This window comes from Acanthaster planci, linkage group LG15 (genome assembly GCF_054643075.1).
Source record: "Acanthaster planci isolate LZ-2023a linkage group LG15, COTS_SCS, whole genome shotgun sequence".
In the NCBI taxonomy this organism is placed as follows: domain Eukaryota; kingdom Metazoa; phylum Echinodermata; class Asteroidea; order Valvatida; family Acanthasteridae; genus Acanthaster; species Acanthaster planci.
The window spans coordinates 1,048,582-1,075,821 of NC_141791.1; the positions used below are offsets into that span (position 1 = coordinate 1,048,582).

General features: G+C 40.6%; 1 protein-coding gene across 2 annotated transcripts; it reads right to left on the reverse strand.

Moving 5' to 3' along the window:
- Positions 1-69: 69 nt before the first annotated feature.
- LOC147796563 (uncharacterized) lies at positions 70-24,121 on the reverse strand. Of its 2 annotated transcripts, none has more exons than XM_087146678.1 (6): positions 23,974-24,121; positions 16,653-16,939; positions 6,817-6,970; positions 5,710-5,827; positions 4,305-5,235; positions 70-3,967 (listed from the first exon to the last, which is right to left on the reverse strand). In XM_087146678.1, the coding sequence occupies exons 2-6, from the start codon at positions 16,918-16,920 to the stop codon at positions 3,801-3,803; spliced, it is 1,638 nt and encodes a 545-aa protein (XP_087002804.1). In that variant the 5' UTR covers positions 16,921-16,939; positions 23,974-24,121; the 3' UTR covers positions 70-3,800. The 2 variants fall into 2 exon arrangements, with proteins under 2 accessions (XP_087002804.1, XP_087002803.1); XM_087146677.1 differs by lacking the exon at positions 6,817-6,970 and adding an exon at positions 8,883-9,036.
- Between the last annotated feature and the right edge of the window lie 3,119 nt (positions 24,122-27,240).

Below are 27,240 nucleotides of genomic sequence, written 5' to 3' on the forward strand. Positions count from 1 at the left end.
AAACTACTACCGACCCTAAAAATGTCTTGAACAGATATAAACCTATTAACTGACAGTCTTCAAGAACAGTTACGGCCGAAGTAACTTTTTATTATAAATCTCATTAACTGATCACTGAATAAGTCAAAATCTTCTTCTTTTTGGTTCAAGGGCATTCTCTACCAAGACGAGAATATCAGAATGAAATGTGGGAGTATTCAAATTGGTATCTTCGGGAAATATCATTCCATGCAAAACATGCACCTTTCAAACTTGGAGAAAAAAATTACGACAAAGATAACCAACGGCAAAAAAAAATTAATTTGAGGATTAAAATTATTACTAAGTATCTGCTTGTTAATTCAAACTAAAAACCAAGCACAATTTAATATAAGAATTCACAAAGGTCGACATCCTGGTTCTTTCAATATCCTGACGTATTCAATATAATAGATCAAATAATAAATCATAATAGCAATATACACGTGCATGTATATTCCAACACCTCCTACTCCTGATAACCTACTACTCTGTATAATACATGAACACTATTAATAAAATATCGCTAAAGATTTTTCGCATCATTGACAATGAACTCAATGATGTTGACCTGTACCAAAAAAATCAAATTTCAAATCATATGCCCCTTTCGCATTTGGCTTAGACTATAAATTAGCTCATTTGCTGACAAAGAAACCTGCCCATATTAATCGCCATTAACTAACCCAAGGTAATGCTACTGAGAAAGGACAAGTGAACAACACTGAAGGTACAAAAAACCTTCAAAATGGTGAGACATTAAACTGTAGAAAAGTTAATTTGGATATCAACTGCTACAAAATTCACCTTGACATTTACATTCATAAAATCAAAGCAAAAAAGACATGCACACTCAAGGGCTTATCCTATACAAAATGTTACAGGTCGATAAAGATACAGTCTGTCATATGGAAATACTAATCAATGACTAAGTCTTTAGTAAACGGCCACTTGTAAATAATTTATGATACAAAACATATTCTGAAGAAAAGCAAAAGTAAAAATCAGCACTCCTAAGATTTATGTACCTGTATTTGGGATTTAGTGATATCTATTTACTTTTATACTGAGTGGAGTAGAGGACCAATTGAGGGTTACCAACTAAAATTTCATGTAATGTATCTTCCTCTTTCACTGGTCCCCAGCCTATGCTTGCTTAGCAAAGGTACGTTTGCTTTGCTTGGGACAAAAGAAATATGGATCTGTAACCAAGTGTTGCTGAACAAGAACAAATGAACGCTGTGAAGTCATTTTATAGTGTCACGGAATGGCTTCCATATCGGGAAAAGCTTTCTGTTATGGAGACCTCGTGAGGTCAAACTAGCAATTCACACATACATTAAACCCATGTGCATATGCTGGGACTTGCTTTGTCAGGGGAGAGAAGGTGTATATCAGTGGTCAGCCACCAGCAAGCCATAAGTCAGAGATATGTCTTCAACAATGCTGTAGTCGAAACCACTTAAGACTGTCACAAGATTAGCACAAGACCGAATTTAAGTCACAAGATATTCAAATGAACTGCAACAAAAGCATTCCTTTGTCATTGTTCACCCTGTTACTTATGACTGGTCTTATGCATGGTCTTGTGACTGGTCTTGTGCATGGTCTTGTGACTGGTCTTGTGCATGGTCTTGTGACTGGTCTTGTGCATGGCCCAGAGCAAGGTCTCGATTATAACATTGGTCCTCATATATCACCGGGACCCTAGAGGCAAAATTCAGCTTGACATGTTCTGCTGAATGTCCCAATGCATTCACTTGACCACTAATATTTGAAGATTCACAATACAGCCAGTTGTCACAGGTACAAAAAAATGAAAGACAACTTTGTGCAAATTTTACAAAGGAATTCTTGGATTTGCAAACTGAACTAACATGCTAAGCCACACTGTACAGACAGCAAGAAAAACATCTATCATGCTACTGGTACATTTAGATATTTTTTACAAACTTTTCCTATTATGTAGAAAGATACTTTACACAATTTCTTAAATTCAGTCCCTTGTTATAGTAAGTTAGAAAAGCTAGATCTGTTTAAATTTCTTATACATTTTTGTTTACACTTTGTATAAATATTAAAATTTGCAAGCAACCCAGAAAAAAACAAGATGTGTTTCTCAATGGAAACACATGTATTGTTTCCCTGGGAAAAAAAATTAACAGAAGTTGATCCCCAACACTGAAATTCTGACGTTAGTGGACATAATTCTTTTTCAGTTCTTGATTCACTGTCGCAGGATAACAAACATTGGAATTTGTGCTTAGGAGAAGCTAAGCTAGGTTTCTGGGAAGCGTTCACTAGAAAACTTTATGAGGTGACCTCAGAGGATGGAGAGAAAGACAAACCGGAGTGATTTCACAGCTGAACGCAACGGTGATTACTTTTCAGAAATGTTTGTGCTCCATTGACGGCATTGCTTCAGAGACTACGGACTTTGCTTTCTGCGGCTACAGACTGCAAAATGACTGGATTAAAACATGGATCCTTTTTGCCAACACGTAAGAACAGTGACTGGGAAATTGGATACAAACATTGCTTCTGGGTCAAGCTTCAAGTAACCTTGAGTAGATCAGAGATGTCTTCAATCTCTTTAAATGTGCCACTTTCACGAGTACCTCTGGACAAAGTTTCTAATCTCTTCTTGACTATTTAAATTGAAAGAATTTCCAAAGGCATTTCCCTAAATTGAACAGGCAAAATTCCCGATGAAAAATAAAATGTCATAAGATTTGAGTTTTCCAACACCAAGAGATGCAGCTTCCCCAAGCATCTTGTTAAGGAGTACAACATTTGTCACACCAACCCAGAATAGATCAAGTACAATGTGAGAGACAGAATAAGTGAAACTCTACAAATTTGATTCATGTCCCCACTATTCTTTTTTACAGTTTTAACACGCCCTCATCTCAGCTTCTGTCCACTCTCAGACTAAGTCTTCCTCGCTTTGCCCTGAGACTGAGAGACAAATGCTCCAAAATGTACACAACAGCTGGAAAAATAGACTACAAACAGTCTTTCAAAGGTAACACGAACTAATTGGAGTATGAGGCCTTATCAACCTGCTGTCTAGTAACACCTGTTAAAAGTGGATGGGTTGTCATGTCAGATGCATCTCTTCTTTGCAATGTTAGCTCCAACTGAGTTTTTCCACATTTGGTTCTTGTCAAAGTTGTCAATCCATGCAACAAGAACCCTTTTTGAACCAATGAGTTTAATTTTGCTTGTGTGAATGAGGTTCAATCTTGGGATTTCAAGAGCTATTAGGGGCAAATTTCATTATGCTGCTGAACAGTTAGCAAAGAATTGTACTACCCTTTAACACCATTTAACGTATTGGTGTGCTCGCGCTTTGGGGCACGTGGATATTTCACAACTTTAAATTCCACCTGTGAATCTACACATGTAGCATACTCTTTATTGCCAATCCACCTTGAACAAAAGCACCCCCTCATTGGTTGAAAAGAGCCATGTTGGTCAGGAGTGTGCATTTTGTTGGTAGTTATGTAACTTGTGCATTTCATAATTGTTTATGAACCAATGAAGTGCAGTTGCTACCAAAGAAGTCTGCGTTGCTAGGAAAACGGTGCCCTCTCTTGGTCAAGCTGGAGGCTCATACTACATATGGTTTATGCAGAACGGACAAAATGACATTGATCATAGGTTTTGAACAGTTTGATAAGGCCTTAAAATTGTGTCTAAAATGGCCTCCAAATTAATACATGTTAATATTGGACCCACTTGGCTTGGGAGGTTTCTCTTTTGGGTCAACAGCTTTTTATTTAATCGTCCCATTCTTCATCGTCATCCTCATCTTCGTCGTCGTCTGATTCCGTGTCGCTGAGCTCCACGGCGATTCGTCGGGCCAAAATGGCCTCCACAGAATTGGGAACTGGAGTCTGGTGCCGGGCTCTCTCCTCTTGAATCTCAACCTTTCTTAGGTTGATACCTGGAGGCAGAACACAGACTTCTATCAGTTTGGGAAAATTAAGCAGCAGTTACCGACAAAGTCAGTGTAGGGTTAAAAATCTTGTGATACGGACTTGATCCCATTCTTTACACTAGTTTAATTTGAAACTTTCTTGCTCAAACAGAAACTAATTCACTTCTTCACCGTTTCCTTTCTATTTTTTCCAAGCTTGTAAGCTACAGTACCAAGGATGCTTTAGAAGAGGACTCCTTGGTGTCATTATGAGAGATAAATAATAGTGAAGAAACGAGAATTGGTCTACGATATGGACTGGCCGATAGGCCAGCAAAGAACCAGGTTTCTAGACAACAAATACCTCGTTGTATAGCTGTCAAGAGATTGTTTCTGCTGTCATCTACTTTTGGCCCTGGTCTCATCGATGTTCTTCTAGGGGAGGTTGGGTTGCCTGGGCTTGATGTTTCCGGTACCTCGCCACCTTGAGGTGGAGAGGGTGGCGAGATGGAAGTAGGGGCAGGAGCTGGTCCCTTGGGTGGTGGAGGAATGGCCATACCAGGAGCTACTGGAAGTGGAGGAGGTGGTGGGGGAGGGGGCGGGGCTGGAATATTGGAGTTCATAATGGGCTGGGGTGGGGGCAGGGCCGGCTCTGGTGGGGCGTGATTGGCGATGTTGTTCATCATGGGCATGCGGTTATCGATTGGCGGCGGGGGAGGAATGATGGTCTGGGAAGTATGCTGAGGGGCAAACTGTTGGTGCTGCTGGGGCGGTAGATGGTGGTTATGCTGCTGCTGTTGCTGTGGTGGTGGTGCTACAGGAGCAGGCCTCTTGGGAACGTGCACCGTCCCATTCACCACCGGTGGTGGTGGTGGTACCCCCTCAGGTGTGGTCTGATTGGATGGGGGTGGCGGGGGTCGGCTCTTGGGACGGAGTGAATCCCGTTGATTCCCTCCGCTACCAAATGAGGCTACGTCGTCGAAACCTTCTGAAGAAGATCGGGACATCATCCCTTGTTGTTTAACCTCCTGGTGTTGCAGCTGATGTGGAGGGGCAGGTTGTGTCTGCGACATCGGTGGCTGCTGCTGCTGATACTGGTCAATGTTTTGATTGGACCCTTTCGTCGAGCCCCAATCTGAGTTGGGTTGCTCCCTGGTCTCTGACGTCGGTGTAATGGAAGGCGTCTTGTCAGGCATAAACTCCTTTCCTCCCGCCATTGCTTGCCACTCCTTCTTCCGTGTCCGTACCTCGCTGGGCTTGCTACCCCCTGCCTTCGTCTTACGATCATGGCGTTTCTGTAATCAAGAGAAGGTTCATCACAGAAGTTAAAATGAGGTCGCAGACAAGATAAAGACAAAGAATTAACGCAAGAATAACAAAAAAGACAAACATTCCTCCTCTAATTCCCAACACTATAAAGTAACACCAGCTAGTGTGTTCCACTTTGACAGAGCAGGTGTCCATGTACATCAAGTCCCATGTAAGTGATAGTTTTGGGACATCACGGTGCTTAATCCATTAAACCCCAATAAAAGCTGGCCCAATTTCATAGCTCCACTAAGTCGAAAACTTTTACTAAATAACTGTACGCAGGATACAGTGGGGTACCAATCACAAAAGATGCACATCATGTGAAATTTGGGCCAGTAACCAACTTTTGCTGAAGAAGTATTTTCTTTTTCAAATTAATACACTGAGAGGCTCCATGATATTTGCTCCAAGGGCTGGTTTTGGTGGACTTGGGAAGGCAAAGAATCTTGGCATCTTACTCTCTTCCTGTTCTTCTTCTCTCTGATGTCTGTGATGTTTTTCTGCATCTCCTCACACCACAACTGGAAGAAATATTTGGGGTCTGTGTAGAACTTCAAGGCTTCTTTACCGTCCTCCCTGCAAACAGACAGACAGACAGACAGTCAACTTCAGTGCTAGCCAAACAAACAAGACCACCTGCTACTGACCACTTGTACAAAGTCATCACATTTCCATGTGGTCAACACTCAATGGATCACCAATGTTCAGTGGTGACGTGTCTATTGTGGTCATCTACCTGCAGTGGCTCCCTCTCCCTTAGCCCAAGAATAAAATGACAACTGCTGTTTCAGAATTCCAAATATTCTTTAAAAAAACAGCTTCACTGTCATGGGAACAGACGTCCACAATGAATTCTACAGCTGTACTGTTGTTAGATTACACTGATTGTTAAGGCAATAGAAAAAGCTACAGAAGTATGGCCTGTTCAGAAAGATTAGATTATACTCTCAATGGGATAAATGAGCATGGTGTACCCCAAATATTTCAAGTTACACCTCCTTAACCCTAACCTTCCCCAACCACACAATAAAACAGTAGTAAAGAGTTTAATTCTGTGGAGATAGGTCTGGTAGGCCTGTAACAGCTGGCTTTTGCGTTGGGTTTGGCATACCTCAGAAAAACAAAGTCCAACAGCCTCTGTGTACAAAATGGGTGTTTAACTTTGTGTGAATGGGGAAGGTTAGGGCCAGCAACCCTTAGGGGGTTAGGGTTAAACTAAATGTACCCCAACTAGCACAAATATATTCATCTTAAATATACCCTGAATGGGTTGAACACATTTTGTCAAAATAAACTTAGCCCATACCCTAATATCACACAATGCTACCAAAAAAAAAAACCTACCCAAAATGAATGTTGCTTACATAAACATTCCTGATTTTCGAAAATCAGAAGAACTGTTCAAGGTATAATCCAGTAAACTGAGTCCCACTTGAAACTAGTTCTTTACCAAATCCCCATCAGGGGAAATTTCTGTGATTACTACATGTACATTGTATAATGGCAACACCCCAATCGGGGGAAATCTGGGTCCCATTCATCTTCCCTACCATCTTGATCTTTACCTATACTGTGACAAGACATTGAGAGGCGGCGGTGGATCACAGCGTAAGTACATCTCCTTCATGCCAGCCTGCATGGTGCTGAAGTCCAGCGTCACAGCTTCTGGTATGATACTTGCATTGAACTGCTGAACGTCCAGCAGTTGTGTCAGCTCAACTGGAATGCAGTTGTTTGGACAGGGTTTATTTTTCTCTTAACCTCCAAGGTTACAACCTACCATGCTCTTGGTGTCACCGGAGGTGTGAAAAGGTGTGGACCTTGTCAAGAACTGGAGATGTTCCTTTGCCATTCAAAGTGCTGTTGTTGGGTCTTAATTCCGTCCCTCTTTTAAGTATTCAGGAACTGACATCTTTGTTATATCTGTCAGTGCGACTTAGCATAAATAGTATTTTGTTGACCAAAACAGAATCAATAAATGAAAAATGTTGTTGATTTACTGAAACTGAATAAGAATCCCCTCATCAGGTTGTCTTGGGTAAGCTCTGAGGCAGAAATTAAAATGAGATGATGGAGGCTTGATGTGATATAGTGAAAATAATCTAAGGCTAGTCCTTGGGGAAAAAAGTGGGAACAATTTTCCTCAGATGTTCTGTCAACTTTCAATTTATGCACATACTTGCGCTAGATCAAATTTTGACAATAATCTAAAACAAGATCAGAAACAAGAAAAGTTCTTCCTGAAACGGTCTCTTTTCATCCAAGTTCTTTCTTCATGCCTTCCTACAGATAGGTTCCAGCATTAGATCAAGACATGGCATAAATGTTCGCTTGTCGGATTAAAGGGCAGCGTGAAAGTGTTACAAGAGCAGGGGAAACACTAAGACAGGGTAGGGCAATTAAAATTCATTGATCTCGTCAAGCGGTCTACTGTATGTGTATCCTTCATAACCAGCTACTGTGCACTGTCTTTTGGGATATTACCAGCGAGACCAGCTACATGTAGGCTAATCACAGGTGAGTCATCGTTATGGACCATTGCATCCGGCCGTTGGAAAATATCACCATTGTCAGCGGTGAAATTAGCCAAATAAAAAATGCATGTTTTGCGGGCCCTCGCTGCCATGCAATTTGGCATTTCTAGAGCCTATCCTGAGTTGTTTGATGACTGGTGACGTAAGATGTGAGAGAAAGAATTTTCCAACAAGAAGAGCATTTTTAATCTAAAGATGTTTGGATTGGACTAAATTGTAGGAGCTCCCTCCCAAAAAATAAAACACCTCAGGCAAGGTTGTTCCATCACTAAATTGGATTATTCAGTCTCATCTCAGAGGACTACCTGCACCCCTCTTTCTTTTTAATTTGAAATGTCTCTGATGAAAGACGGGACAAGACACAGCAGGTGCAGGAGTAGATTGTCAATTTTGCAGGTTGACCGCTATTATCTGGTCTAGCGAGGAGGGGAGAATCACCGATTACATAATCATACACATTGCCCAAGATGGGCCAAACAAATTCGATTTGAAGCCTGAGGATTGTTTTTATTATTTCACTGCAAATGCAGATGGCAAATTTTTGAACAAGAGTAAAGTGAATTCCAGACGAGGAGCTGGGCCAATTGAAGACAGGTGTCCCATTTGGATTCAGCTTTGAGCGTTCACTGACATGTACATGTACTTTGGGGACCTTTTTCTATTGATTCATGAAAAGTGTTTTAATTTTAATGATCATCTACAGTACTAGTATATTGGCCCAGTCATCCACGCAAAGAGAGAGAGGAAAGTAATGAAGAAATCCATAGACCTCTCCACCGAGTATTTCCATCATTTTCAATTTTACGAAATCAAAATTAAGGTTATAAACAACTGGAAACAGTTAAAGAGATTTCTTTCATATAGAAAATTAAGCCCTTATGATTGTCACTGGTTAAGTACAATCTCAGGAGTACATCATGTCCTTAAAAACTTTGACAAAACTCTGCTGCCCTATAGGCTTATTAGATTGGATTCAACTATGCACTTTGAATGGCTCTAGAAAAACCTCCAGGTCTTGACAAGGTCAACCTGCCCAGTCAGGAATCCGTACCCATTTGAGAAGAGAAAAGAAGGTTCAGGGGGTTATTCTGTGTTACCTGTAAGGGGTAAGGAGGTTGAGCTTGGGCGGTTTGTCACAGCGCATGTAGGTTTCCCGCATGGCCGAGGGCATTGTGTAATTAGCCACCACCTCTTGGTCCAGTAAGGTCGAGCTTTTGAAGGCTTTGCGCATCTGGATGTCTTGCAAGGAGACTGCATGTGCGAGGGGGCGGGGGGCGGAAGATGCAGGGGAGGCAAGAGGAAGATGCAGCAAAGCAGTGCCAGGGATGTACAGGACGGGCAGATGAGAAGAGGATGGAGAGAGATGACAAGATGGCAGAGGTGCAAAGATGGTGAAAGAAAGCAATTAGAGATGATCGTTAAGAAGGGGATGAGAAGTAAAGGAGGGCAGGAATACAAATGAAGAGCACACAAGGGAACAGATTGAAGATGCAGGGAAGGTGACAGATTAAAGATGATGGATGAAGGAGGACATTGCATTAGCAGTAAAGAGGCAAGGAGGAAAGGGTGTGAACATTGGAGAAATGGAGGGCAAAATGTAAGAATGCATGATGTGTGGATGGATACAAGAGACCAAGGAAGACACAAGAAAAAAGGATGCAAGGAAACAAACAGCAAGGATGAATTGGATGGATGAATTAAATTAAGATTTACAAGGTAAGGTGAAAGTTTAGATGTAAAGAAAGGGGGACGGAAAACAAAAGGAAACATTCAGCAAAGAGATCACAAAATTCACAAGGGACATTTGGAAATGGAGGGCAGAGGGTGAAATGAAAGATTATTGATAGGAACAACATGTAACCGTGGGAAATGAGAAAGTGACAAAACGTCAGAAGGGGAAATGGCAAGGAAAAGGTGAGGGATATAAGATGGCAAGGAAAAAGTGAAGGATATAAGATGGCAAGGAAAAAGTGAGGGATATAAGATGGCAAGGAAAACGTTAGGGATATAAGATGGCAAGGAAAAAGTGAGGGATATAAGATGGCAAGGAAAACGTTAGGGATATAAGATGGCAAGGGAAAAGTGAGGGATATAAGATGGCAAGGAAAAAGTGAGGGATATAAGATGGCAAGGAAAAAGTGAGGGATATAAGATGGCAAGGAAAAAGTGAGGGATATAAGATGGCAAGGAAAAAGTGAGGGATATAAGATGGCAAGGAAAAAGTGAGGGATATAAGATGGCAAGGAAAAAGTGAGGGATATAAGGTGTCAAGGTTGACATGGTTGAAATGCAAAATTAAAGAAAGCAGAGGGAAAATGTGTGGTGGAGAGAAAAATAAGCACATTTTTTGTTAGAAACCCATGTACCAAGCTACTGTTACCATTTGTAACAATACAGCCACCATCTTTGGTACATGTACATGTATCTAAACTTCATAGTGAACACTCAAATTTTGTTATCTGTATCGTTGGCACCTTACCACTTTGAGTCAAACCCACATGCTGAAATTGACAGATCTACACAGAATATTAAGAGGATGGCTGCATGTTATAAGCCTGGTAACCCTGCTTATGGATACTAAGGGTGGATCTAGTGTCGTTACTTTCAATCGGCTACCAGACAGTTTTCAAAGACATGGCAATTATTTGTGAAAGGTAACAAGAATGTCATATGAGCTTCACTAAAATTAAAGAAAACTGACTGGGCATAAGGAACTTGAGAAACAAGCACAAGTAAAGGCTTTTGTGGACAAATTATCCAAACAAAATCTGTCATGTATCAAAACTGCAATATGAGAGAAAGAATTTGGTAATAAATATCTATACAAAGCTGGCTTTTTTTCTTATCCATGCAGCTGAAATATAAAACAAAAATTCAACCGCAGTTTGCACCCATAAAGAGCTCATTTCAACATAAGGCATGAACCATACATGTGGGTAACTACTAAGTGTAGTCATGTCTAAGCAGTTAATGGTGCGTGGCCAGGATATATGCACCATCAAGCAAGCAGTATAGGCAAATGGTGCATATGTCAATGAATTATTCTTTGCATCATCCGATCATCCTAACAGTATCACAATGCCAGATGTCACAGGCAAGACAGAGGAAAAAAAGCAAAACACATGCAGTGAAGGGACATCAATGGAACAGATATAAGGATTGCTTCGTGGGGGAAGGGTAAACATACACCAGGTGGACACAGGTATGTTCCTTCTGGGATTTAATTGATTGAATAGATTGATGAAACTATGATGGATATATGAATGCAAAAAGACAGAATACACATATAAGCATGACAACGTTCAACTTGCACTTATTAAGCTCGGCCTTGTTTAGACACAAATGCAAATTATGTAAAACTCAAACACTTTCGGTTGATACATCTTTTGTCAGGTTGGCTGTGCTTTCCTAACCCTTCACCTCCACAAACTTACCTCTGAACCTCGTCTGAGGGTTCAAATGTAAGGTGGGAACTGGGCATAAGGATTGGGTTTTCATCCCCTACCTGATGCTGTGGGTTTTCCCTGGAATATTTATCTGGGGTTTTCCTCCCACCTCTAAAACTGAACATTACTTCATTGTCTTAGTCACCATTATTCATAATCATCCTTTTCATGTAACTTGCATTCATGCTGCTGGTTGAGCATACAATACATGTACATGTAAATCAAATTAAATCCAAAAAATGACATTACACTAAATCAGAACAGCATTTTATTTGCTGTTGCTTGTAGAATAGCGTGATTAGTTGAACAGAGGTGTGTCAACAGATCCAGTGTGAATACCCCGGCACCCCCTTAACTTAAAATACAAGTTTTAACGACATGTGCCACATGTCTGCATTCCAACAAAGTGAAATCATTTCAGAATTATTGTATTCATACTTCCTTGTTCAGTGAGTTCAGAGGGCAGAAGGTCAGTCAAAAACAAACTCATTGTGGGAGTGTTGGTCTATGGACTCATGCAAGGAAGTGTTGCAGTATGGGACAGATGGGAAGTGCTTGCTCAGTAGGCAGAGCTATGCCTATAACAAGAACCTGTACCCATGCTATGCATGGACGGACAGATATGTGTATTTCCGCTGTAAGTTGGCAAGTTGTGTACAAGCAGCTTTAAGTGGAAAATTACTCGACCCACCAAGCAACTGTCTCTGCTGTTGCTAAACTGTTCTAAAAGCTGGACTACAACGTACATGTACATTAGTTTGCACTGTGGTTTTCATAATTTCATTTGTATGCTTCTTGAATGTTTCAATTATGAAACCTTCCTGTAATCTGGCTTGTGAGCCATGATATGAATGCATTTACTACACCAATACCGACTGCTTAAGGTCATGTGTACAGAAAGTCTGCTTGCCTAAATATAATTTCAATTTACATGACAGGTGCATGCACCTGTTACTTGGTCAAAAGGATACATGCGTTTACAATGGATATGCAGCTATACATGTAGGCCTACATCATGTTATTGCTTGTATGCCAGTAACTGTACCAAACTACTGTACATTTGTACAAGTATTCATTTGCATTGACATGTTTACTTTACATGTGTAGATTGATAAGAGCTTACATGCCCACAGAGTACATGTATGCACAGTGCATTTTCAAAACTCCAATTACCATGTATTTTATTTGCAGATTCTAAGAACACGTAGGCCTACTTAAACCAGAAGAGGTTGGTGAAAGTTCTGATGCTGCCAAAATACTTTGGTTCTTTGAATACCAGCACCCCGTTGATAAGAGGAATGTATAAAGTCCCACAATTTACAAAGAGTACTGATGTGTTCCAAAGTTCCAGGTTGAGGGTTTCAACTCGATACTTTATGACATTGTTGAGCCGTTTTGTTTAGGGACATCAACATCTTCCTGAGGGCTTGTTTCTACCTAAAACAAACCAGCATCAGCCCTAATTATGATCCTGACCACTCTGGAGAGCCATGTGGGATTTAAACTGTTTGCATGAGGGCCATCTTGTCACTTTATCCCCAAGGGAAAAAAATGAAGTCCATGCACCAAAGGCAATGTGGTACTTTTTGGCATACACTCTGGGTCACCAGAATCCTGTGCATATACTTATGTACAGGTGTACGCTTCTACAGTGGCTGCAAATAACAAGTAATGCATGATTCATTAATTAATCAATCAAGAATATGCTGTGCATGTATAGACCATGCAATGTTGTCGACATGTACTATACATAACAAAAATGATCAATTTAAGTTTTTAAGATGCACATTGAAGATGAACATGCAAGAAGACCACAATGTGCATGTGAGTTTGCTTCTGAATTAAATTGAAGATGCTGAACAGGGTCAACAATTCACCCAGGAGGGTCCTCAATTGAGAATTATGTACAAATCACATGGGGGATCTTCCTAAACAGTCCTCAGTCCTCCAACAGGTGAAGGATTGAGGAGTGTTAGGGTTAATGTATGAACCAAAGAGGATCAATCCAGGGCCCCCTGCTGCAGGTAAACACACACTTGTGTGTGTTTGTACATTAAACCTGTACATGTGTACTGTGTATCATGTACACACATGCAAGTACATGTATGTACATAAAGTACATGTACAGATGTGTACACTGGCCATGTCCTATGCGCATACATGTACACCTACATGTATGTTTGTTCAGTATGTACACAACAGGTATGCAACTTGGACTTTGACAAAAAACGAGGAAATTCCAATCTTTACTAAACAGTATTTCCAATTGTCAATGGCATGAGTGTGAATTGAGAAACAAGGAAATCAGCTGATCTGAGGAGAAGTTGCATGCCTGATACAAGTTGCTTATAAGTTTGTACGCTAAGCGCATTTGCCAATACTGCTCCAGTAACAGAATGAAAGAATTACAAACGTTTAACGATGCCATCCAGTTCCCGGAAGGATGTGATGAACTGCTGATAAAATAATTGGCAGCATGATCATTGCCAAAACGCCCAGTCGAGGGAGACACTGTCAAAGCAGTCATGGTACCACAAATTCCACACTCCCCAAACCCTGACAACCCATTCTGTAGTTTATAAAACTAAACCCAAGGGCACTTGACGAAAATATTTCCCAACCCAAATCAGAGCTGAATTTAACCTCAGATTCTGTCATAAAAATTGTGCTGAGAGAGTGCATGTACATGTAGGAAGTACATGGGACAGCTCAAACACTTGTCATTTTACACTTTTAGTTTGTGAGAGCAATTGGCCATGATCCAACACCTGCACTCTTTATTCTAGAGGCTGTTTGACCCCTCCATCAAACATCATGGACCCACCAGACTTGCACAGTAGGCCTATTCCTGTACTGGCAGGTACATGTATACCATAGTTTGCCTGATTCAACCCCTCTGAGTCCTCAAGTTTCAGCGCTGGCTTTTTATCTTTCCCAAATTTTCAAGCGCTCGCACAAAAATGGGAGCCTAGGCACGTACATGCACGGTAACACATCGGCTTGGAACGTGCACTGATTCCCAGCGGGGATATGTGGAGAGCTGCCGGGACCTCCACCTAAAAAAATGTTACCAACCTTTTCAGTGAGCAATCCAGAAAACACACTCTTGAAAAAGTATCAAAAAAAAGATTGACCCCATGATAGAGAACGAAGGATTAGCTACAGAAAACAAATTGCTAAAGCCTACATTTTGTGACATGTCATGTCAGTGCTAAAAGGCCCTGAAGAATTGCATCAAAAGGTCCTTTAATATTGAAAAATACTACCTGTACGTGTACATGGATTTTAAATACAAAATCAGACAACAAAATTGGTTGAAATTTAAACATTTTGGCCAAGAAAACTTGTTTAACCCTAACAGTCCTCAATCCTCCAACAGGTGAAGGATTGAGGAGTGTTAGGGTTAATATATAAAAGTATAGTACCGGGTACATATACATCAAATGTACAGGTAGTCTGTTTCCATATATACAGGTAATATTTCTTTCATGCTCATAGTAAGGCACTAAGAGTATCACCAAAATTACATTTTTGCTGTCATGGCCTTTTAGAACTGAGCAGATGAACTACAGGGAATTGTAGGCCTGTAAGTGCTGGTGTATAATGTACATGTACATGTGTATCTCCACACAGGTACATGTATGTATAACAGTGACAACCATCTTATGAACTATTGCCTTTTACCATTTCATCAATTTCACTTTGACGGAATGTAAATCACTCTGCATGACCAGTGTGACAGATGTAAGTACACACAGGAAGTCCTCCATGATTTGTGTGGTAGTGAAGACCACACAATGCAATACAGTGTACTGACTATACACATGCTTCCATGTATGCATGTAAATACAGGGATGAATCACTTGACAGACTAATGGCAGAAAAATTGATTGATGCCCCAAAACAACAGGTGTAGTTCCCAGTGTGGATTAAGTATAAATATTGGCCTGTGATTTCTGTATTGCTTGTGAATGAGGTCAAGGGAATGTTGGTATGTAGATTTCTATGATGCATGTCCTACAGGTGCAAACTAGGTTTACTGTACACACAATGTAAATAATACCGTTAGTTGATTGGTCGTGGACAGTTTGTATTACCTCCCCTTTTTTGCCATGCAGAAAAAATTTGGAAAGGTAAAAATACATTCATGTAATGAATTTGAGGGACCCAATTGTATTTTATCAGTGGTTTTCACTAATTGTTGCCCTCTGGGCCAATATTTCCAAAGATGGAATTCATCTTGAGCATGGCGAGTACAAATGATCATTTTTGATCTGACTCTTAGGCAAGAGATGCAGTGGATAAGTATACACAAAACAGTGTACATACATGTGCACACATGTATCTGTATGAATTATGGCTAGGAATCCAGGACTACAAGTTACATGTACTAAGTACATGTACATGCATTCACACATGTTTATGACATTCATGTACCGGTACATGTAAATTAGGCAAAGAGTGTACGGTAAGTTTGAGCAAAATGCAAATAACTCTGTCAAAATATGTCTATGTGGGCATACACAATACAAATAACGTTAATAATGTACTTCATCAATAAAATCCATGCATACGCACCTTAAAAATTAAATGATACGCAATGCATTTCACAGAGCACTACTGCACAAACATAATTGGAAACAGAAAAAATGCACTCAGTCAAGTCCCGTTAAAAGGCGTTATCTATTAGAGCAACATTGAGCTTAACCAAAGCCTACTGAAAAAACAGCCCCAACCGATTCTCTAGGAACTGAGAGTGAACACAAAGGCACAGACCAGTCATAGAGTAAGCGCCGTGGGGAGATCCTGAGGGAAGGAGATGGTGTGCCGATACCCCTGAGATGCCCCCCTACAGGTGTGGCTTCATGTTCAAAGCAGCCTCGGTTGGGGTCAGTAAACTCTGAGCATCAAGTCAGATGAGTTTGCTCGGAGGGAGGTTGGAGGAAGGGAAGAAGTATGAAATGTGTTCTCTTTTGGGAGAAAATGTGTTCAGACAGGATCATGTCCTAGGGTCAAGTCGTTTGCAAGTTTGAACTTCCCATCTGACTCTTGGGCAAGAGATGCAGTAGATATAATGATTTTACAATACTAAGAATATCATAAGTGTACTTATTTGTTGTTGGAACACGATGGATTGATGATTTAGGTTCACTTTGTGTTGAAATACAGCATTTAAGGCCAAAGTAATCTGCATTTTGGTGGCAATAAGCAAGAGGCCCCTCCCCCAACACGGAATAAATTTCTTTAAAATAATACAAGATGAAACAAAGTTAAGCTTTCTTTAGCAAAACAAACAACACCAAGCTGCAACAGGTTATTGTGAATATTGGGATGATCGGATGATTTTGGTCGAAGGCAAAGTCTGAGAAAGCACAGTTTTGCAAACCAAAATGCAGCAGCACCCTCCCTTGAGAAACTTACCATCGTCTCGCGTGGCGTCCAGCTGCTTGACTTTGACCGACAGCCTGTCAATACGGTCTTGCAGCGAGTTGGAGCGACGGCACAGAGAATGCGCCTCGTTGTAGAGATCTCCGAAGATGTCCTCGGCATGCTTGCTCAAGTTGCTGAGCTGTTTGATGATGCCGGCCAGCGTGGTGTTGGTCACGCATTCTAGCTCATTGGAGATGCCTTGGGAGATGACACCCCGGCTGAGGTGGACCGGCTCAATTTCTCGTTTGACCAACGGCATGGCGACAGGGATCAAACTTCTGAGAATCAAGAGCGAGAAATTAGAAAAAAGAAATGAGTTCATATTAATATTTTCATGAGATGCATAAAATAAATTTAATGCATAAATAAAAAATGAAAGGTGAGGAATAAATTACAAAAAAAAATGCATCTATCGCTCGCATGACACACTGGCTTCTGTGTATCTTACATACATGTATTCAGTACAAACGTACATATCCAACACTACTTATTCTTAAATCGATTGACAGACTATTGAGCACACATGGACAGGATTAAGTCCTCTGGTGGACAATAAATACATGTGGATTTAACATGGGCCCTAGCACTAAGCCAACTTGAAGTTAAAACTGGGACATACATGTAAGCATAACAAACTATACAAATACTAGGCTCTGCATGACCAAATTCAAGAAAGATTCCCCTTGAAGCCTTGTTCAAAGCAGAAGTTCAATCAAAATGTCAAGCTACATGTATTCTCTCCATGAAATATCTCTGCTTTAATCAGGATGTAAAAAATGGCACACACACACACACACATATAAATCATATGCATCCAATCCTGCATTCTATACACCTAATGCTGCATCGTGGAGGGCAGGGTCTGAATTTTGATCACCAACTTGTCTTGCTTTTGAATCCAGTTGAGTTCTAAATATTGATTTACCCATCAGTATGCAGCAAAAGTAACAAAGGCTATCGCTGCAGGAAGTGTGTATGTAAATGATACTCTGTAAACTGACTTAAAGATCATGGATTTAAATAAAGTGAGAGTGCATGTATGTTAACAAGGCCCTCCACTGCAAAAACATTTCACTTTCCTTCTCATCTGTGTTTTTAAAACAACATCAATCTCAATGAGCTTGAATTGATGACTAATTCTGGATTAAATGTTAACATATTACAGAAACTTTGCATAAAATAAACATTCAGGGTGCCATTGACATGTATATGATATGTAATTATTTCCTTCAGCAAGCTTAAATGTACAAAACAAAAACATGTACATGTATGGTCTTGTTAGAAGTAATTCCTACGGACAGAGAGCAACCAACAACTGAGGAAATTCAACAACATTAATTCTCTGTAGGCTACCCAACGCTGAGGATTCAGGTAACGGGGAAAAACTCACTGCCTTCACGGACTCTGTGAATCATTTTTCCACTGCATTTCTGTTCTCATCCTATCATCTTTAATAAGTGACAGGACGGGACACTCAAGATGCATCTCAAACAAGAAACAGAATCTACTGTGCACTTGAGCCATGGGTCAATGACATCAGATACATGGTGTGCAATGCAATGAATGCTGACAACTGAACTACCGTCAACGGCTAGGTAAACAAGCCTCGCAAAATAAAGAACGAATAAATCCACAAGTTAACGAGGTACAAATACAGACGAATAAACCTTGAAAGGTGACGTATGCACGGCCTTAGTTTTCATTGTAAATGAAATGTACATTCATTCATGTTTACATTCCAAACAGTTTACAATGCAGATTGTTCAACGTTTATAAAACAATCATGTTGGGAGTAATTTCCAGCAGTCCTCATAAAATATTAAAATAACAGGGAAAAGTAAAAAAAAATGAAAAATCGACATGTTCACACATGTTTTTTTTACCACCATACGTATGGTACCAAGACTCTTCAACTCTGGAATTGCGTCTGGTATTCAATCAAATTTTAATTCTCCTGATTACACCTTGTAAGGGTTACAGTTACAAGTAACCATGTGATTGAAATTATAACACTGACATGAATGACTGGCTTCTAACCATGGCCACCATACATGTATTTAAAATTTTAATTCTATTAAACCACTCCAGTGCACCTACGGTGGTATCACTGTATTTGGGGCTGCATACTTGACCTAGAATGGACACCAACAAGACCTGGGGCGAATTTTATGGAGTTGCTGAGCACAGTTACGTGTACAATGTATCTCTACTGCTAATCATGGAAAATGTTCACTTAGCAAAACTGGTTACTGGCCAAGACACAATTCAATGTACATATACACCACTTGCAGTGGGCTCTCAGCCGATTTTTGCTTAGCATATAAATTTGTAAAGCAGAAGATCCAGCTAAATATGTGAGGTTCCATGACACCAATCTCTGTATACTTACATGTGTGTATAAAGTGGCCTTTTGAGGGTGATTTCAGTCTGTTCTCTGTGTGTGCTACAATTACAGTTACTGTAGGCAAACATTAAATGGAGCACACAACCCTTCTTTCCACAGGAGTGACAAAAACAGACTTAAAATTTCTTCGAGAAACAGGGCTTAAACTAGCTACATGTACATGTACTAGTACCGGTAGGTAAAGATGTGGAAAATCTAACCAAAACTGTGAAGTCTAGTGAATAAACAAACAAACTACTGCACCAAATCCTGAATTCACCAAAACGACGCCCACACTGTGTGGTGTTATGAAGGACATCTATGTAAGTACATGTCCATGTCTATTTTCCAGTCATGCTGTGGCTTCATAACGTGGGCTTCATCTCATACTTATCCTGTACATGAAAGGACCAGTACATGTCCATGTACCATCTGTGAGTATCCCATTACTGCAAAAGGGTTGGACTATACTAGGATTACACTCAGGAAGCTGCTTATAATGAAGCTGTCTGGAAACTTCCAAACCGTTATACAATAGTGATGTTAACCCAGTCATTGCCATTTTTACAGCAATTCCCCCCTCCCCGGCACACTTTAAATTACCGAAGAAAGACTACCAGTAGGTATGGCAGACTTACCAGCATGGTCAGAGATCAGGCCAAAACAAACTATTTCTTCTTACATGGTGTCTGAAAGCAGGGTTCATGTAGCAAAGGCTGAGTTTGGGCGGCTTGTTCTCATAGTTCATGAACAGCTTTATTTGTAATTCGTGGGTTGGCCGCTCGAACGCCGGAAACAAAACATCTGGTAATTGCTAGTACATGTAGTTAGAGGTAATCAACAGGCAACATGGCGGCATCCATGCACAGTATGTAATTCAAAGTTAATGTTTGGATAACTCGGCTGAATTCTTTTAAACAGGAGTATTCATTTTTTGTGTCACGGAAAGTAATTAATGTTAATTTTGCAGAACTTCCCATCGTATCTGGCTTTGTAAGCCATTTCTCTACTTTTTGCAGCTGTTTTTCCGTGTGTTCCTGTAAAACCCTGATGAGGAGGTGGTGTGATCCTGTTCCAAAAACAGTGTTCTGGAGTCATGTTCCCGCTGTTCGAGCTTGAGAACAAGAAACCTGTGTCAAGAACAGGTCGCCCGAACTCGACCCATGTGTTTACTTATTTATTTGCGATTTAGTGTGTAGGTACACTATGCATTAACTGGTTCAAAATACCAACAGCAAGGGAAGTCTGGTGGCTTTATGTCAAAGGGTACATGTACAAGTTAAAAGCATAAATTAGTCCGTTGAACCTTTTCGCACCACATTCAAACTACAATACACACAATTTTTCTTTCTTTCTTAAATTCATATTTCTCAAAAAATTTTACAGTTGTGCCATCAAAAAAGGGTAGGTTGGGAAACAAGTAGCATAAAATTTAAGGCCTCTTAACCCTAACACTCCTCAATCCTTCACCTGTTGGAGGACTGAGGAGTGTTAGGGATAAAGATGCATAGAAAGTTGGGTTTGGGGCCTTCAATACACTTTGTACAACATATTCTCTCATACACTGTATTTCTTGAAATGCTTTCCCATTGAACGAGGAAATACCTACATGGACATGTGCAGTGAAAGCCCATTGCAGTTGTACATTTATGCATTCTACATGTACAAACTTCAAGCAAGGTCATGGGTAATACCACACTTCCTTTTTAAAGGCACGAGCAAACTTTTCTTTCAGCATGTAATTTGTTTAACCCTTGTACCCAGTGCCCAGTAGGCCTCTTTTAGGATAGGCAGACCATGCAATGTACACACAAACACATTGGGTGATTATATAAAATAACTGATGTACATTAAATTGTACATGTACCAATCAGGATCTATACTACAGTGTAGTTACTACACGTTCCTGAATAAAGCATGACATTTGTTTTCTGTCCATTTTTTTCATGAAAATCCATCCTCCCTTTCTCTAGTTTTAACCAAACATGTTGCAATTGCTGAATATTTGAAAATGTGTGGGAACAAATACATTTAAAATCAAAATGAGCATTAACTTCGAAAAAAAGTCTTGAAAATACAGAACTTCCCTGGCTGAAGTTATTTTTCGCCTCAGGCAATAACACTTTTTACAATTACGTCTACATGTACATGTTGACACAGCATCCTTATTGGCTAGAAAACATCACCAGCTCTGCAAACCATCCACTGCCTGGGTTGATGAAGTTTAGTCATGCCTAACCCAGATAGGTCAGCACCTACGCCCGCACAGAACTTTGCCAAAGGTCAGGGGAAAGGAGACGTGCATAGTACATGTATATGTACATGTAAGTCAATGCAATACATGCGTACAAGTACATGTACATACACAATGATGCTCCAGGCAAAAATATACACGTACAATGTACAATGTGCATTGTAAGAATAACCACCAACTACATGTAGCTACATTTAGCAAGTACGTTTTGACATTTATGTGTGTACTTCAAGATAACGCCCAGTCTATCAGTCATACTACATGTAAATGGCAACATTCACTAAACGTCCAGTAAATGTCATTTACATGTACATTGTGCATGCATGCATGATACGTCTCCAAACGACAGTACCTGTCCCAACTATAATTGGGCTGGTCCCACCTGCATACTGTATAGATTAGAGTTGGGACAATACTATACATGTAGGTGGGAAGTAACATTTCAAATAATATGATGATAGGAAGGTCATGGATCACTACAATCATATTTGTCAATTTTTGTTCCTGTTCTACCAATTTTGGTTACCGGTTAACTGACTGGTAGTTCTGTACATCCTGAACACTTACTTTTACTTTCAATACTACTGCAAGTTGTCGGAGCATCAAAACATTTAACGGAAAGTATCTTCCTGGTGATACAGTGTGTATATGCATACGGGGGACCAGTGCAAAGGAAATCTGCACATGTGAACCTGGAGATATTCATCCATGGTGTACAAAAAAAATAAACCTCAATGTCAAAAAGTCCAAAACCTGACAGCAGTGTTTTAGCTAGGATTTGAAAAGTGGGAGTGTAAAATGAAAAGCAGGGAGTGCAATCTTGTAAGAGTTCAAACTTTGTGCGTGAACTTGAAGCACGCAACATGAGCGCGCAGCACGAAGTCCCTTACGGCCGGGATCCAGGGCCTATGTAAGGGCCCTGGAAGGTCTGCCTATTTTAGATACTCTCTGGTGGTTTCTGATGAATTTCTGACATTTTTTTCCGAGGTTTCTGCCTTTTCTAAAAACCCAGCTTTTAGAAAAAACTTAAATTGTAAAACCGTGTGCAATTGTTTTTTTATATAGTGTGATTTAAACAGCCCTGCAACAAAGAAGCGAATGACAAACTTTGAACAGATTTTGCATAACCACTTTATTTTGTTTTTTGTTTTTAAATGGTATGCAAGTAGTAATGCAGGTCAGTATTTGACACAGGTTGTTGTGCCTTTTTGTTTGCAATACAGCACATTGAGATTATTATGTGATAAGCAAACAAAAATAAAGAATGATATAAAATGAACCACAGTGTTCCTACATGCATGCCTCCTTCGGCAATTTGGCTAAGAACAAGCAAATTGAGTACAAGACTTGACTTCAATGTGAATGAAAAAATATATGTCATACATGCACAGTGAGTGTACATGCAGACTGTACACGCACCCACGAACACCACAGGCCAGCCACATGGTCACGCTTGAGCACGAGTCTGAACATGGCATCGGAAGAGTTCAACAATTTTTCCATCGTCACGCACGGTAGAAGAACCTAAACAAGCTTTATGCTGATTATTGACAATAACAAAGATTACGTGAAGGTCAGCCCTCGCCTTCAAGAAGAAATCCGTTATTTTTTGTTTCATTCTGGATGAGTATGTTAACCTCGTCCCCATGGACTACCTCGTGCGAGAGTGGGCGCAATATGGCAGCTAATGATTGCCATGGGAATGAGGTTAATTACATGTACGATCGATCACTGGTGAACAAGCAAGGCTCTCTGTATTCATTTTGTTACAAATTGTTGGATACAGTGCTGCAGTTCATTCAATATTTGTAAGTAAGGGAACCCGCCTGCAGGCGTTGATACGTTTGAACCAAACGTGAGTTATTTTGAGTGAAATTATTAGAAACAGGTCAAGTCGTCCCCGGGTCAAGTCATCCCCGGGTCAAATCATCCCTGGGTCAAGTCGTCTCCCACTAGTTCTTACAAGTGTTGTCGTGCATGTAATTTTCTTTTTAGGTGCATCAACCATACATAGAAGAGAAAGAAAAACAAGACAGAGATTTGTACCGGTACATGTACTCACAAGTTTCATTCGTTCTACACAGCTGGCTGGTGGCTTTTGAAATCTACAGTGACAACTTGACTTGGGGACGATTTGACCCGGGGATGACATGACTTGGGGATAACTTGACCAACATTCAAATTATTTAATGGAAGCAAAAGACTGTAACTCTATTGCTGCCCGACCCTGTCAAAATGTTAAGAAAGGGAATTTGTAAAATCTAAGTTACTTAGACTAGATCTATCATTTTTTCCTCCACAGCCATGTGCCAAACGACATGATAACTGCCCACCATGCCATGCCCATGCTGCCCCTTCATTTATAATTTAAATAAGGTGCCAATTATAACCAGCTCTACTGCATGTACTTTGTGAGATAAGTTATGTGATGTACACGCGCGTGTATGGTGTACATGTACATATATAGTGCATGTACATGTACATGTACTGAGGAAACATGTAAGAGCCTAGGCCTATGCAAATTGTACGACGCTCAGTCAACGCTATGTCAACAGTCCCAACCCTTAACCCTGCTGTCACCAAAATAAGAAGAGCAAGTCCCGTGATACATGTGATAAATTATGACAAAAATGCAATTATATTGACAAACACGTAAAGAGCGTAATTCAACATACCGTCTGCCAGAAACATTCTTTACGACAATCGGTAAATGACTTTCCTGCGATGAAAAACAAACGACATACGAAGCACTTCCCACTGATTAAGTTACACGACTTAGCGGAAGTGCTGCAGAAGAAGTTCAATATGGCGGCTGGTAAAGTGAGGGAGTTCACCACAAGGGGGCGCAAGTCACTTTGCTTCGTAATCCCTTAGCATCATAGACCGCCTTGACCAAGTCCTAAAAACCGTGCAGAGAGCTTCTCAGTTTAGCCCGGGGGGGGGGGGTCTGTTTCCCCACCCCTCGCCACCCCCATAACGCATGTGTTGTAATGAAACAAAACATAATCGGAACTGAACTGCAAACAGGAACAGAGGCGTCAATAACAGTAAAAAATTTGATGGGCAACTGGGTCAATTAACAAATCAAGGGCACTGGAAGATAGTGACCCTCGTTCGCCCCACTGGTCCCCCGGTAGTTAAGTCAGTGAATAGAAATCATGGAATTCTGAGACCTGTTCCTACTATTCAGAAAAACTATGAACAGTGTAAACCGAAAACGAAGACAATGTACAACCTAAGCTAAGCTGATGACGAAGTTGTCAATAGGCCTAAGTGGCGCCTCTCTGAGAATAATTATTTTGAAAATGCAATTATTTCGTCTGTGGAATGATAGGCTTTCTCTTTTATAAAGTTAATTAGTATGCGTAAAGCTGTTTGTCAGACCCGTGGCCAAGGGGGCCTTGGGGGCCGCTCCCCAGAGGGAAGTTGCCCCCCCCCCGCAAACACCATAAGCATGAGAAATGTATTTTGTTCCTGTGATATGGCCTCCTTAGCTGATACCGTGACCCCCCTTAATGCCTGAAGCTGGCGACGGTGCTGCTGCTAGTGTTCGTGGTTTCAGTTACTTTAAAAAAAAGCAATGTCCCCGTCAAGGCCCCCCCCCGCTCGCTGCACTCCATTTATAGAATCTCGGCAACGGTTTAGTTTATGGGGAAGAGGGAATGGAAGCATTCTTTCGACATTCTGAACGATTTCACAGGCAGAATTACAAACGAATAAACATCATAGCGTATTTCCTCCGTTCACTGAGGTTTTTCATGATTTGCTTCCATGATCATTTTTCCTATCAAATATCAATGGTTTCAGTGGAATTTTGCACTTATATCGCAAAACAACCATTCAGGAGGGATCGGGCAAAGCGATACAAAAACAGGTGTGGAAACCAGAACCGACTGAGAGCAAAACAATAGGACAAAAAGTGTAAAATTCAATTCAAAGCGAACCAAACTGAGCCGGCCATTGAAATTCCCGTCCGATCAGAATATTGCCTAAAACATGGTGTGGTCGTGATGACTATGAATGGTATGCAGAAGTACACAAGGCAGGGAGAAAATAAGCTACGTGTTTCCATATGTAATTACAATCGGTCATTACCAACACAGATGTGGAACTTTAACGATTGTAACACATGTACTACATGTGCAACGCGCTCAAAATAGCCTTGTTTGGGTATGTAGGTCCTATGTAGTGAGTCAGTCACGATGACAGGTAAAATTCTAATCACTTCATTTTTTACCGGAGAGAAAAGCGAGAGGAAAAGGTGAAAGGGTAAAAATACAAACAGTAAGAATTCTTGGAACGTGTCACATCATTTAAGCGGTATTACATACGTTTCATATCCTAATCTTAGACTGAATTTTGATCCCAAACTTAGAGTGTCTGCTTGAAGGCAATGGGGATCCAACACCAAATTTTTAGGGTCCAAAGTTGGGGATGTTGAGGGGGGTGGAATTTTCATGCAACCTTTACTGGCCTTTCTGAGGGGTGAGGCTAGATTCTCGAGAAGGAAAAAAATTAAAAATCACCCTTCTCTCATTAGTTTAAAATAAAACAAAACTGAATAAATCCCTCGATCCACCCTTGTTTTGAATTTAAAAGCCAAAAGATTATAAACGCACGCAACTAGGTTACAAAATAAAACTCGTGCAAAGGCCGGATCCTCTAAAAGGAAGAGCTTATTTATTTTTGTTCCAAACAGAAAAAAATGGGGGATGAAGCCTACGCGATAATTTATGTACATGTACATTGGAATTACATTGTCTAATGATGCCAACATTATGACATGATTCAATTTAGAATTCAATGAGAAAAAATACGGTAGATTTACCGATGACAGAATTTGTCCCGAGGAGCAGCTGTCTTAATATTCCAGCAAAAGATGTTTTCCGGGTTTGTTCAAATTCTAGTCTTTGCAAGGGAGTATCATAGAAGGTCATGGGAAAGGGAGGTTCCTGACTGTTTAGCAATTCTGGGAGCTTGACGATTGAAATAAAAAATTGAAGAAGGCATGAATTTACAAAGATCCCTATATTACCACTAACCTTGTCCTAAGGTCGTTAGGCGGTCTCCTCAAGCCGGCGAACTGATATTCGCTTGATCTCCAACCAGTTGCCATGGTTTCTCGGCCGAAAATGGCTGTCATTCTGTGTCAAGATGAAAGTCAACACCTTCCCTGACGCTTCAAAAACCAGAAAGAGTTTATCGTAAGAGAAGTTTTCTGAATGCGAATACGGGCGATCACCCACAAGCAAAAAGAGATGGATATTCAACTCGCCAGGATGCTGCAACCAAACTCCGACACCGTCATCCCGGAAGCTTTGGGTCAATTTACCGAGCGCCGTGTTGTGATTTGCGTTGTCCGTGTGTTGTCCTGAGGGGCCACATCACGGAAGACTCTGTTGGTTCACTAAACATCTTTTTCCTCGCTGGCCTGGCGGATAATCGTCTTATTTATACTCACGGGGATGAACAAGGAAGATTCTCTGATGTCACCAAGCTGTGACATTTTGATTTAGCTTACAAAAAGGTATGGAATGAGGAAGTATGTACGACACAGGCGTATGGTGCGCAAATCAAACGGGCAGGCAGGAGAGTACACTTGAAATAGTGTGATTCACGTTGATCAATGGATGCGTGCGAGGTAATTTACGATCGATACTCCATGAGCGGAGCTTTAGCCTGGAGTCAGTGTGGGGGGGGGGTCATAACACACTCTGATATCAAGCATAACAAGCATAACTACAAGCTGAGGTAGAGGGGATTAGGTTTTTACTCTTACTTTTCCTACCAGAAAATATAAAAAAAGGAAAAAATGCTGGCGGGAGGAAAAAAAACCGATCATGATTGGTGGCGCGGGATAATGTCCAGGATACCAATTAGCCAATCTGGGTACAGGTGTCTCCGAGAGGAAAATGGGAAAAGGTCTAAGAACATGTTGAGTA